The sequence below is a fragment of the Jaculus jaculus genome, chromosome 3 (assembly GCF_020740685.1).
Source record: "Jaculus jaculus isolate mJacJac1 chromosome 3, mJacJac1.mat.Y.cur, whole genome shotgun sequence".
Taxonomy (NCBI): domain Eukaryota; kingdom Metazoa; phylum Chordata; class Mammalia; order Rodentia; family Dipodidae; genus Jaculus; species Jaculus jaculus.
In genome coordinates this window covers 88,230,737-88,245,450 of record NC_059104.1, presented here as the reverse complement: position 1 = coordinate 88,245,450, position 14,714 = coordinate 88,230,737, and the positions used below count along the sequence as shown (strand labels likewise).

General features: G+C 40.3%; 1 protein-coding gene across 1 annotated transcript in view; it reads right to left on the bottom strand.

The window, feature by feature from the left end:
- The window catches only part of Hepacam (hepatic and glial cell adhesion molecule), a 29,579-nt gene extending 23,382 nt beyond the window's left edge, over nt 1-6,197 (bottom strand). The window contains exon 1 of the mRNA XM_004670612.2: nt 5,726-6,197. Within this exon, the coding sequence (XP_004670669.2) occupies nt 5,726-5,984 (259 nt within the window). The 5' untranslated portion in view covers nt 5,985-6,197. The remainder of the gene's footprint in view (nt 1-5,725) is intronic.
- Nucleotides 6,198-14,714: the final 8,517 nt, after the last annotated feature.

Sequence of the window (14,714 nt, the reverse complement as noted above, 5' to 3'; positions counted from 1 at the left end):
CATGTGTGCAGTCTCTCTCTTGGCTAATCATTTTCCTGGTGCCTGATTATCTTTGTCCTTGCTTTGGTAAGTTCTCCCCCTCCCTGACCAGATGGGAAGGGGGCAGATTTCTTATTAGCCTGTGTATTTTCCTGCTTGCTTCCTGCATATGCTGTTTTCCTGGATGCTTTCTTGCTTTGTTACATGTATGACCTCTCTTTGATCTCTGAGCCCTTTGCTATCCTATCTTGTAGCCTTTTCTAACCCCCTCTGTGAAGGTGAAGGGCTTGTATTCTCCTGTTTTACTTCTCCTGTGTGTGTGTTTGTGTGTGTGTCCTCTCCAGAAGCGTCTTCCCTGGAGATTTCTCCTATGCATGAGATTCTCTCCATTCTCCCTTCTCCCTTTTTAGCCACACAAAGGACTTGAGGCTTTCAGCTAGCCACCCCCATCCTAATTCCTTCTATAATAAACCTCATAATTCATAATTTACTATTCTCAAAGTCTGTTTTTCCAATTCTTTTCTAAATAGGATAAAGACACAAAGGTTGGGGTCACAGGCTTGGGAGCTCTTGTGTCTTTATGGGATCCCTCCCTGGACCCCAGCATTCTGCATCAATACCATCACTTAGGGGATTGAGGCAGGGCATCTGATATGAGATTGAGGACATCCTGTCTTCTATCCTGAGCTCCAAGTTAGCCTGGGCTATAGAATGAGAGCTGGGGGAGGGGGAGAAGGGAAGGGAAAGGGAAGGGAAGGAAGGGAAGGGAAGGGAAGGGAAGGGAAGGGAAGGGAAGGGAAGGGAAGGGAAGGGAAGGGAAGGGAAGGGAAGGGAAGGGAAGGGAAGGGAAGGGAAGGGAAGGGAAGGGAAGAGAAGAGAAGAGAAAAAGAAAGTAAAAGTTAAGAAAAAATCTGCTGGGCATGGTGGCACATGCCTTTAATCCCAGCACTCCGGAGGCAGAGGTAGGAGGATCACTGTGAGTTCAAGGCCACCCTGAGACTCCATAGTGAATTCCAGGTCAGCTGGGGCTAGAGTGAGACCCTACCTCGAAAAACAAAAATAAACAAAAACAAAAACAAAAGATAAGAAAAAATCCAGACAACTCAATAGAAAATTTTGCAAAAGGGGCTGGAGAGATGGCTCAGTGGTTAAGGCACTTGTCTGAAAAGTCTAAGGACCTGGGTTCAATTCCACAGTACACACGTAAAAGTAAAGCCAGATGCACAAGGTGATACATGCATCTGGAGTTTATTTGCAGTGGTTAGAGGCCCTGGCACTCCCATTCTCTCTTTCTCTTTTCTTCCTCTCTCTCTTTCTCTCCCCCTCTTCCTCTTTCTCTCTCAATCTCTCTCTTTTCCTCAAATAAATAAACAAAATATTTTAAAAATGTGCAAAAGACTTGGTACAAGTACTCTCTCAGCCAAAACAAACAAACAATAAAAAGGATAGTTAAGTAGCTAATAAAAATTAGAAAAGCTCAACTTGATTATCATGGAAATGCAATTAAAAACCATAATTTGATACCACCTCGTATTTACTATGATCGCCAAAATAAAAGATAGAAAATAAAAATTTTTGGTGATGATGTGTGTGACTTTATTATAATGTTCTCAGTTGCTGGTGGGAGTTTAAATTGATATAATCACTTATAAAAATAGGTTATATTTATTAAAGCTAAGTATACTGTATACCATGGCTTGGCAGTGATTTAAGTTGTCCCTCAAGAATTCATGTTTTAAATCCTCAGTGTGGTAATGTTTAGAAGGGAACATATATGATGTAGAGCCCAGTAAGAGGTCCTTAGGGCTTGGGAATGTCTACTTAGAAGGGATTGCATATTTCATGTGGGACTTCAGTTTGTCTCCAATCATGCTCTAGCTCCGGTCTCATCCTGTAATTTCTTCCTCCCTATTTCCTGTGTACTATAATGTCCTTACCTGTTGTTATAGCTTGGATATGAAGTACTCCCCCAAAAGCTCATGTGTTTAAGGCTTGGTCATTGAGAAGTGATTGGCTCATGTGGGCACTAACTTCATCAGTGGGTTAACCTATTGAGGAGTTCATAGTGAATTGGATTTTAGGAAGTGGGGTCTGGTTAGAGGAAGAAGGTCACTAGGGGAATGTCTTTGAATGGTATATCTTGCCCTAGACACTGACCCTCTCTCTCTTTTGGCTTTATGACCATCACGAAGTGAGCCACTTTGCTCTACCATATGCACCCCCATACCATAATGTTCTGTCACACAACACATAGGCTCAGCAGTAGTGAAGCCAACTTACTATGAACTGAAACTAACGGAACACAGTGGGTTCACTTTTTGGTGAATGCAAACCCAAAATAAGCATAGCTAAGACATAGAATAGTGGAGAAAGATTTAATACTTGCTGTAGACAAGCAGAACACAGGAGTTATTTCCAGATCCATGCCCTCCTTGAATAAAGGGAGCATGAGGATTTTATTCAAGAAACTTGTATATATTCATAGAGGAATCAGCCCATTCCTATGTAGTTTCCATTAAGGAGCACACCCTGAGCATGCTCAGTGTAAGGTCATGGAACACTTGTGTAAAAGATTAAAGTTATCAAAAAGAATGCCTGTGGGCATTCTCATCTATCACTGTAAAGTCTAAACTTAAAGCAAAAGAAAGAGTGATTTGAAGGTACATTAGTCCTGTCCTGAAGACACATGCCTCTCTTAGTGGCTGACATAGTAACAAATACTCTGGGCATGATTTTGAGTGCTAATATGTTCTATTTCTTTATCTGAGGGATGGTGATCATATAAATTTATTCACTTTTTTGTAAAGCTTACTTAATTTTTGGTTTGTGTGTAGTGTATTGTGTGTGTGTGTGTGTGTGTGTGTGTGTGAGAGAGAGAGAGAGAGAGAGACAGAGAGAGAGAGAGAGAGAGAGAGAGTGAGTGTGTGTGGTGTGTGCAGATGGCATATGCAGAGATGGTCACATCCCATGTATGTGCAAGAGGCCAAAGGAAGACATTTGGATATCCTCATCTATTGCTCTTCTGCCTTACTTCCCTGAGACAGAGTTTCTCACTGAACTGGGAGTTCCCCATTTTTCAGTTAGACTGGCTGACTAGGAAGCCCCAGGGATCCTCCTGTTTCTGCCCCACTCATCCCTGTGTCATATATGTGACCATCAGTGGCTTCATGTATGGGTGTTGGGTATCAGACTCAGGTCCTCATGCTCGTACAAGTAATATTACCCACTGAGCCATCTCTGTAGCCCTGCCTTGTTCACTTTTTAGAGGTTCATCACACTGCATGCTAACTATACTTTCCTCTCAGCATCAAGGCTAAAACACAGGTGAGTGTGATGACTTAAACCTGAAATCTCAGCACCTAGGTGACTGAAGCAGGAGGACTGCTTTGTCTGAGGACAGCCTGGGCTTCAGTGTTTCAAGTGTCTGTCCTCAAACTCACTATGTAGCTGAGGGTACTTTAAACTCCGGACCTTCCTGCCTCCACTTCCCAAGTGTTTGGATTGCAGGCCTGAGCCACCACAACCTGTTCACTCTTGGAAACTTTTAAGTTTTTAATTAGTTTTTATTTATTTGAGAGAGAGAAGAGAAGGAGGAGAGAGAGAGAATGTGTGTTCCAGGGCCTCTAGCTGTTGCAAACAAACTCAGATGCATGTGCCATCTTGTGCATCTGGCTTTACATGGTACTAGGGAGTCAAATCTGGGTCCTTTGGCTTTGCAGGCAAGTGCCTTAGTCACTAAGCCCTCTCTCCAGGAGGCTAAATCTTGGAAACTTTTAACCCTTTATTTTCTGGGCACTACAACCTTGTTGTCCTTTCATCTTTACTGACAGTCCCTTTTTTGTTCTCTTTAATTGGCCTTCCATTTCTTTTCCTTTCTTTACAAATGTTGGGGTTACAAGATGTTTTATTTTCAGATGAATTTCCCCTCCTCATTTGATCCATTATCATTGTTTTAATGGCCAAAAACTTCCTAATACCTCCCTCTAATCCTGACTTATAACCAAGCTTTACGATCTTTAACCTACTCATATGGAAGTCTCACAGGCATTTCAACCTGAACATTTATAATGCAAATCACCATACCCCAGTCCTATATCATTCTCCTATAAGGATTCACACATAAAGAAACCTTACCTCACTGTCTGGATCCTCCTAGTTCTTATCAGTCAGTATGTCCTCACTTTACTTCCAAAATATCATCTCAGGACGTCTCTTTTCCCCTATGTTTATTGTAACTCAAGTCCATGCTAGTCCTTTTCTGGTCTATCATAGTCATTTTGTTAGGAGCTGAATTGTGTCTCTCCAGGTTTATATGTGAAAGTCTTAACTCTAGCATTTCACAATATGATCTCATTTGGCAATGGGGTCTAATCTAATACATTTAGAGGAGGTCACACTGGTGTAGGATGGACTTACTTCAGCATATGTCCTTGTAAAACAGGGAAGTTTGTGTGTAGACATGAAAACAGGAAAATGGCACTTAAAGATCAGAATTGTGCCAAAAGCCCAAGAGCTACCTAAAGCTAGGAGACACCGGGAGTGGACCTATACTTAATACTTTCACAAGGAACATGGCCCTGATCACCTTCACCTCCAACTTCTGGTTTCTAGAACCACAAGACAATGATCTTCTGTTGTCTAAGTCAGTTTATGGTACTTTTATAAGCAGTCCTTAAGCATTCAGTCAAGCTTCCTTATCACATTTGCCCTTTCCTGCAGCACCTCGCTGAAGACCAAGAACTATCTGAACCTAACCAATGCCCAAATTCAAAACATCTGACCCATCCAGCCCCCACTTTCCTCTCTTTCTTATTTATAGCTGACATGCCATCTTCTGAGAAAGGCTTATGAGGCTTCTGCCTCACTCAGTTCAGGCTTTCCTCCTCAGCAATGCTTAACACCCAGGCCTATTTCGAGCTGTTGACCTTTGCTCATTTCCCCAAATCATACCCACTCATGCTTCTACCTATTTTTCTCATCACTCTGCAGTGCGGACATTCCTTCTACAAGAAAGCCTTCCCTTGGTACTCCCCCACCCTCATCCTGTCACACCTGCATCAGCTTTCTGGATTGCGACAGGTGACTTCTCATCGAGTCTTATGTATTATCTGCCTATCTTATGTATAGCAGTTCTTGCATTTTGTTAAAATGATCTACACATCTGCTTGCCCCGTGTGAAGTACTATATATACCCATAGTTACAATTCTCCAAGGAATAAGTAGAGGGCGCTACAAGAGGTAGTTGTCTAAGGAATGGGGTGAATCATGGCTAGGCTGGGATTGCTATCCTAAACCCTAAGGCTCATTATTTCCAAAGCTCCTTTCATTTTCCATACTGTTTTACACAGAGATTCCAGAGTGGAGGATCGGGAAGGCACAAAAACAAGATTTCCCTCCTACTACACCCAAAGCGCAACATAATCCCTTGAAAAGAATGCTGGGTTGGCCCACGCCAACAAGTCATCCCATAAGGAGTGGCACAGTGCCTTCCTCTAATGTACTGAATGCTGTGGGAGCTCCAAAGTCATGCCGCCTTGGGGCCAGTTGGGGTGGGGGAGAGTCAGGGAGGGAGGCGCAGGGAATAAAGAGATATATTCAACACCGATGCCTGAATTCACAGAGAAGCTTCCCACGGCTGGCCGCTCTCTCCCCTCCTCCAACCCAGAAGGCATTCAAACCTTACACTCCCCCTCCCTGTCCATTGAAAGCCCCAAGTTCTTTTCTCCAGATCTTTTTGGTCTCCTACCTGGCTGGATCAGAAGCAGGTAGACAAAAGGAGCAAGGTGCAGGGCCCTGGAGGCTCTGGATAGGACTCCCCTTTCTCTCTTCATTTTGGGTGGCGTTCTCCAGCCCTGGAGCAGACAATTAGCATGATTTCTCCACTCTGGGCACGTCCCTCTGTACCACTCGGAGTTTCTGTGCCCAGGCACAACCCTGCCAACTTCCCTCTGAATACACAGAGCTCTGTGTGCTGCCTGGTTTGTTCTTTCCTCTCCCTCAGACATGGCATTTTGCGGTTTCCAAGCCCTGCATCTCCAGTCTGGTCGGGGGCATCTGCTTAGAAGATACCAAGAAAGGTTCCATCCGGGGCGGGGGTTCTGGTGGCCCAGCAGTTGTTGTCTGGGCTGACCCCTACTCTCAGGGCAGATGAAGATCTGGGCTCAGTGAAGGCAAATGGGCTGGGATACACTCAACTGGACCTTGTGTCTCAGCCTACTCTGTCTCCACCTCAAGCTCCTCCTTCCTGAGAAAGGTCCATTCCAGAACAGATCTCCAATGAGGAAGAAAAGGGAGAGAGAAGAGCTTTGGAAAAGCCAGGAAATGGGAGCCTTCGGAGGATTGATGAAGAAACAGAAAACCCTGCATTGCCCCAGAGGGAAGATTGGAAAATGGCTTGGATTCCGTTACTTTCATACCAGTCCTGCTTGGGATTCTTCACTGTGACAGAACCATGTAGATGCTGAGGAAGGATTTCTTTCCAGAAGCCACTCTGTCCTTTCCCTGCCTGCAGCCAATGTGTATAATATGTCACAGTGAAGATGAAGGTAATGCCCTGGAAAGCAGCATCCCGGGGTTTGGTACCAGCATTACAGCCTGGCAGTGTCCCCTGTCTCAAGACCTTACTTCACTTGTAGCCAAATCTCATGAAGGCTACCAGGAAATGCTTGGTAACTGTAATACTAGGAAGGGCTGATAATCTTCTTGTGCTTTTGGTTTCACATCTGTAAAATAAAGAAAAACAATAGCTTCCTTGGAAGAATTTTGCAAGAATTGGTAAAGATTTGGTACAAGAGAATTTGTTACAGCAAATTGTGACAGAGATCATATTTGGGGCCTGGTGAGGTGGTGTGTGACTATAATCCCAGCATTTGGGAGGCACAGGCAGGATGATTATGAGTTCAAGGTCAGCCTGAGTTTGAAAAAGAGACTTCCAGGTGTAGTGATGGATGCCTGTAATTCCAGTGCTCAGGAGACTGAGGCAGGAGAATTTCTTTGAGTTTAATTTCAGCCTAGGCTACATAGTGAGTTCCAGGCCAGATTGGGCTAAAGAGTGAGATCCTGTTTTAACAAAACAAAACCAAGCCAAGTCCCCAAGCCAAACAAACTAAACAAAATAAAAAACAGAGACATTAAAATTTTTAATTTCTTTTGTTGTAGGACAATGTATGTAATCCTAAAGTAAAAACTAGTTTGTTTTTGCAGACCTAAATTATGAGGGGCATGTAGATTTTTCTTCTTTTTAAAACGTTTTAGGTGCTGGGAGATGGCTCAGATAGTAAAGGCACTTGTTTGCAAAGCCTGCAAGCTCAGGGTTCAATTCCCAGTAACCACATAAAGCAAGGTGCATAAAGTGACACATGCATCTGGAGTTTGTTTGCAATGACAAGAGGTTCTGGTATGCTCATTCCCTTCTCTCTCTCTCTCTCTCATGTAAATAAATAAAAATATTTTAAAACTTAAACTTTTTTGTTGATTTGTTTTGAGGTAGGGTCTTGTGTAGTCCAGACTGACCTGGAATTCACTATGTGGTCTCAGGCTGGCCTTGAACTCAGTGATTCTCCTACTTCTGTCTCCTGAGTGTTGAGATTAGAGGCATGCACCATCACTCTTGGCAAAATTTAAACTTTTTATTGACAATTTCATACATGTACATAATGTATTTTGATCACAATCTACTCCCATTATTTCCTGTTATCCTCCCTCACCCACTCCCTTCCACTGAACCCCTCCTTCTTTCCAACTAGCCCCTCTTATATTTTGATGTCATTCTTTTTTTTTATGTCATTCTTTTTGCCTGACTTCATCATCTACGATAACATGTTCATGGGCCCAGTATATTCAGGTCTTATGCAAGTAACAACAGCTACTGTGTGGTCATGGATTAAACAACCACTCCATGTTAAAAGACAGTTTTCCAAAGCACTCCCCACTACATCCCTTGGCTCTTCCATTCTTTCCACCACCTCTTCTGCAATGGTCCTTGAGCCCTGGAGGGCATGAAGAGATGTCTCATTTGGTGCTGAGCACTCCATTGTCACTTCTCAGCACTTTCATGAGCTTTGAGTCTCACCAGTGGTCACTGCCATCTGTTAAAAGAAGGTCTGACCACAAGTGAGAGCAGCACTAATCTTTGGACATAAACATAAATGTTTAGAGAGTAATTTAATGGGCAGAGCCTATCTATTTACCCAAGCAGCAATAGTAGCTTTACCTCTAAGGATCTATGAACTCCCTAGCCATAGGCTTTTGACTAAATTTTCAGTGCCAGGCATGAATTTCCTCCTGTGGAGTGGGCCTCAGATCTGATCAGCGAGCAGATGTTAACCCACTAATACACATGCCACAATTTCACCACTGGGCACTTTTTGCCTGCTTAGCCAGTTGTGTAGCTAGCAGGATCCACTGCTGGTAAAGACTGTTAGTGACTTTTCTCCCCCAGCAGCTGACATAGCACTTTCCAGTACTATGACAATTAGCCAATAGGGAGAAGGCTGCCAGCTCAGCTCCAGGTTTATTTCTCAGGGTCTGTGACTTCCCCAAGCATATCATATCTTCAACAATACGGTCCTACCATCTTATTCTGCTGGGCAACTAAGAGCATCAGCACTGGTCAATATTGTTTTAGGGGGCATAGTGATCTTCGTGATCAACAACTCATGGGAAGTAGCCCACCCTGACAATGGAAGTTTTCTGTAAAAGCATTATCTACCCCTGCTTGGTACTTCTGCCAAAACTTTCTATTTTGTATATATATATATTTTATTAACAACTTCCATAATCATAAACAATATTCCATGGTAATGCCTTCCCTCCCTCCACTTTCCCCTTCTAACCTTCATTCTCCATCATATCCCCTCCCCCTCTCAATCAGTCTCTCTTTTATTTTGATGTCATGATCTTTTCCTCCTATTATGACGGTCTTGTGTAGGTAGTGTCAGGCATTGGGAGGTCATGGATATCCAAGCCATTTTGTATCTGGGGGGGGAGCACATTGTAAGGAGTTCTACCCTTCCTTTGGCTCTAACATTCTTCTCACCACCTCTTCCGCAATGGCCTTGGAAGGTGTGATAGAGATATTTCACTGCTGAGCACTCCTGTCACTTCTTCCCAGCACCATGATGCCTTCTGAGTCATCCCAAGGTCACTGCCATATGAAAAGAGAAGATTCTCTACCAAAAGTGAGAGTAGCATTAATATATGGGCATGAATATTAAGAGAAGTGCTTACTGGGCAGTTTGATGAGCATAGTATATACATTTAGCCAGACAGCAGCAGGTGCTACACCACTAGGGTTCATGGCTACCACTGCTGTAGGTTTTCAGTATTGGGAATATATATTCCCTCCCATAGTTGAAGGGTTTCCCCTACTTTTTCTTCAAGCAGTTTCAGAGTTTCAGGTCTGATGTTAAGGTCTTTAATCCATTTGGACTTAATTCTTGTGCATGAAGAGAGAAGAATCTATTTTCATACTTCTACAGATACATATCCAGTTTTCTCAGCACCATTTTCTGAAGAGGCAGTCTTTTTTCCAATGAGAATTTTTGGCATTTTTGTGGAATATCAAGTGGCTATAGCTACCCAGACTCTATTCTGTTCCATTGATCTACATGTCTGCTTTTGTGCCAGTACCATGCTGTTTTTGTTACCATGGCTCTGTAGTATAGGTTAAAATCAGGTATGGTGATACTACCAGCCTTATTTTTGTTGCTCAGTATTGTTTTAGATATTCAAGATTCTTTTGTGCTTCCAAATGAATTTTTGGATTCTTATTCTATTTGCGTGAAGAATGCCATTAAAATTGGGATGGGGATTGAATTAAATGTGTAGATTGCTTTGGGTAAGATTGCCATTTTCACAATGTTGATTCTTCTGATCCAAGAACAAGTGGTGTCTTTGTATTTACTAGTGTCTTCTACAATTTGTCGCGTGAGTGTTTTAAAGTTTTCACTGTAGAGATCCTTCACTTCCTTGGTTAGGTTTATTCCAAGGTATTTTATTTATTTTTTTGATGCAATTGTGAATGGGAGTGATTCTCTGATTTCATCCTCTGTGTGTTTGTTGTTAGCTTATAGGAAGGCTACTGATTTGTGTGTGTTTATTTTCTATCCTGCTACATGGCTGTAGGGTTTTATCAGCTCTAACCACTTGCTGGTAGATTCTTTAGGGTTCTTTATGTATAGAATCATGTCATCTGCAATTAATGATAACTTGATCTCCTCCTTTCCAATTTGTATCCCTTTATGTGTGTCTCTTGCCTTATTGTTATGGCTAAGACTTCCAGTACTATATTAAATAAAAGTAGGGACAGTGGACACCCTTGTCTTGTTCCTGATTTTAGTGGAAAAGCTTCCAGTTTTTCCCTATTTAATAATATGTTGGCTGTAGGCTTGTCATAAATAGCCTTTATTTTATTGAGATATGTTCCTTCTATTCCCAGTCTCCGTAGGACTTTTATCATGAAGGAATGTTGGATTTTGTCAAATGCTTTCTTTGCCACTAATGAGATGATCATGTGATTTTGTCCTTCAGTCCATTTATATAATGTATTACATTTATCAGTTTGTGTATGTTGAACCATCCCTGCATCTCTGGATAAAGCCTAGTTGGTTGGGATGAATGATCTTTCTGATATATTCTTGTATTCTGTTTGCCAGTATTTTGTTGAGAATTTTTGCATCTATGTTCATGAGGGAGATTGTCTATAATTTTCTTTTTTTGTTTTATCCTTGCTGTCTTCATAGGAGGAGATTGGCCGAATTTCTTCCTTTTCTATTTTATGCAAAAGTTTAAGAAGCAATGTTGATAATTCTCCCCTAAAGGTCTCATAAAATTCACCAGTGAGTCCATCTGGGCCTGGATTTTTTTTAGTTGGGAGATTTTTGATAACTGCTTGGATCTTCATACCTATTATGGGTCAACTTAAGTGATTAATCCTATCTTGATTTAATTTAGGTAGGTCATAAAAATCAAGGAAATCATCCATTTCTTTCATATTTTCAAACTTAGTGGACTATATGTTCTTATAGTATGTCCCTATGAGTTTATGAATTTCTCTGATATCTGTTGTGATGTTGCCTTTTTCATCTCTAATTTTATTAACTTGTATCTCTTCTCTCTTTCTTTTTTTCAGATTTGCTAAGGGTTTGTCAATCTTGTTTATCCTTTCAAAGAACCAACTCTTTGTTTCATTGATTCTTTGGATTGTGTTTTTTGTTTGTTTGTTTGTTTCTTTGTTTCTATTTCATTAAATTCTGCCCTAATCTTTATTATTTCTTCCCACCTCCTGATTTTCAGTTTGCCTCATTCTTCTTTTTCCAGGGCTTTAAGGTGAAGCATTAGGTTGTTTACATGAGACCTTTATAATTTCTTAATTTAGGTACTTAAAGCTATAAATTTACCTTTTAGTACTGCCTTCATTGTGTCACAAAGATTTGGGTATGTTGTGTTCTCAATATCATTTGACTCTATGAAGTTTTTGATTTCCTTCTTGATTTCTTCACTGACCCATTCATCACTTAGTAGTGTATTGTTTAGTTTTGTGTATGCTCTATAGCTTTTCTTGCTATTGATTTGTAGTTTGATTCCATTGTGGTCAGATATAATGCAAGGAATTATTTCAATTTTCCTGTATTTGTTAAGATTTGCTTTGTGTCCTAACATATGGTCTATTTTAGAGAATGTTCCAAGTTCTGCTGAAAAGAATATGTATTCGCCCAGAAAGCCAAGCACCACATGTTCTCTCTCATATGTGGATCCTAGGTACAGATGACTGGGCTTCTGAGTGAGAATGAAAATACTTAGTAGCAGAGGCTGGTAAGTTTAAAAGGAGACATAAAGGGAAGAGAAAAGAAGGGAGGAGGGTACTTAATAGGTTGATATTGTATTTTAAGTACAATGATTGTGTTGGGGAGGTAATATAATGGAGAATGGAATTTCAAAGGAGAAAGTGGGGGGGGGGAATTACCATGGGATTTTTTTTTTATAATCATGGAAAATGCTAATAAGAATTTGAAAAAAAAAGAATATGTATTCTGCAGCATTTTGATGAAATGTCCTGTGTGTGTGTATATGTGTGTGTGTGTGTGTGTGTGTGTATATATACATATATATATATATATATATATATATATATATATGTATACATATATATATATATATATATATATATATATATATATATATATGTATATGTATATATATGGTCCATTTCTTCTATGACCTCATTTAATCCAGATGCCTCTCTGTTTATTTTTTGCTGGGATGACCTGTCAATTGCTGAGAGTGGGGTGTTGAAGTTACCCACTACAACTGTGTTTGGTGTTATTTGTGACCTTAGTTATAATAGTATTTGTTTGATGAAGTTGGGAGCCCCCATGTTAAGTGCATATATGTTTAGGATTGTAATGTCCTCCTGTTGGAGTGTACCCTTAATCAATATAAAATGACCTTCTTTATCTTTCCTAACCAATGTTGGACTGAAGTGTACCTTGTCAGGTATTAGGATAGCAACCCCTGCTTGTTTTCTAGGCCCATTTGCTTGAAACACCATTTTCCAACTTTTCACCCTAAGATAAGTGTCCATCCTTTGTAGAAAGGTGGGTTTTTTGGAAGCAACAAATTGAAGGATCCTGCTATTTAACCCACTCTGAAAACCTATGTCTTTTAGTTGGGGCATTGAGGCCATTGGTATTAAGAGATATTGTTGAAAGGTATATATTTATTTTTGCCATTTTTTGTAGTTCTTCTGGTTTTACCTTTGCTCTCTTGTATTAAGTAGTATTTGAGGGGCTGGAGAGATGGCTTAGCAGTTAAGTGCTTGCCTGTGAGGCCTAAGAACCCCGGTTCAAGGCTGGTTTCCCTAGGACCCACGTTAGCCAGATGCACAAGGGGGCGCATACATCTGGAGTTTGTTTGCAGTGGCTGGAAGCCCTGGCGCACCCATTCTTTCTCTTTCTCTGCCTCTTACTCTCTCTGTCACTCTCAAATAAATAAATAAAAATGAACAAAAAAATTTGTTTCAAAAAGAGTATTTGAGTATAGTTTGTTTTTTCCAGGTTCCTTATATGTGTGCTTTTCTTTCTCTTCAACATGGAGGATTCTTTCACGTATCTTCTGTAGAGCTGGTTTTGTCTTCAAATAGACCTTTAGCCTGCTTTTGTTGTAGAATGTCCTTATTTCTCCATCTATTTGAATGGATAGTTTTGCAGGATAAAGTAACCTTGATTGACAGTTGTTATCTTTCAGAATTTGGAATACATCACATTCTAAGCCCTTCTGGCTTTTAAAGTTTGTGTTGAGTAATCTGCTGTGATCCTGCTGGGCTTGCCTTTGTAGGTAACTTGATTTTTCTCTCTAACTGCTTTCAATATATTTTCTTTGGTTTGTATGTTTGGTGGTTGAATTATAATATGACAAGGAGAGGCTCTTTCCAGGTTTTTTCTGGTTGTTGTTCTAAAGGATTCCTGTATCTGCATTGGCATCATCTCTTTCCCAATTTGGGGGAAGTTTTCTTCTATGATTTTGTTTAAAATGCCATGCCTTTGAAATGAAATTCTTCTCCTTCTACTACACCCTGAATTCTTATGTTTTATCTTTATGTTTGATCTTTTCATAGTGTCCCAAATATCTTGAAATTCCCATTCATACTTTCCTATTAGTTTGTCTTTCTCTTTGTTGGACTATATTAGATCTGCCATCTGGTCTTCTAGTTTAGATATTCGGTCCTCTCCTTCATCCATTCTACTGGTGAGATTTTCTACGGAATTTTTTTTTATTTCATTGACTGTTTTTCATTGCTAGTAATTCAGACTGGTTTTTCTTTATTATTTCTATTTCCTTATTTATATTTAGATTGTCCTCTTTATTTCATTAAATTGATTCCCTGTGTCTTCTTTGGTTCCTTTGGTTTCTTCTTTCATTCCTTTGATTTCCTTTTTGATTTCTTTAAGCATATTTATAATAATTGTTTTGAAATCTTTCTCAGGCATTTCCTCTAACTCCTTCTCACTGGAGGTTTTAAAAAAATTTTGTTTATTTTTATTTATTATATTTATTTATCTGAGAACAACAGAGAGAGAGAGAAAGAGGCAGATATGTAGAGAGAATGGGTGTGGTAGGGTCTTCAGCCACTGCAAATGAACTCCTGACCCATACGCCCTTGTGCATCTGGCTAACATTGGTCCTGGGTAATCGAGCCTTGAACTGGGATCCTTAGGCTTCATAGGCAAGCACTTAACCACTAAGCCATCTCTCCAGCCCTGTAGGTCATTTTTAATACGTTAATAGTTTTTGGTAGATTTATATTGTCTTGATTTTTGGTGTTTCTTGTGTTATAATGTACATATTTTTGCATCTTGGATTAATTTAATACTTGGATTTTCTAGGTAGCTGCAGTATTATTAGATGTATCAATTAATCTGATGTTATGTATCTTCAGGGTAGGAGCTTAAGGTGCTAGGTGTGGCTCTCAGAGTATCTACAAAAGTGACCCTTGATATTGAGTTTGCCTGCTATGAAAGTATTCAAGTAGGCTGAGTAAAACAAAATATTGGCAGATTCTAAAAATTAACTAAAGAATGTACACATTCAATGAAAAACAACACAGAGTATTTATGCAACAGTAGGTATTATGACAACCAGGTCCTCTAATAAAGTCATAGTCCCCTAGGATGTGTATTGTCCCACACCTCTAATCCTGTCAACTAGGAGGTGAAGATTTCTGGTCTGTTGAGAGC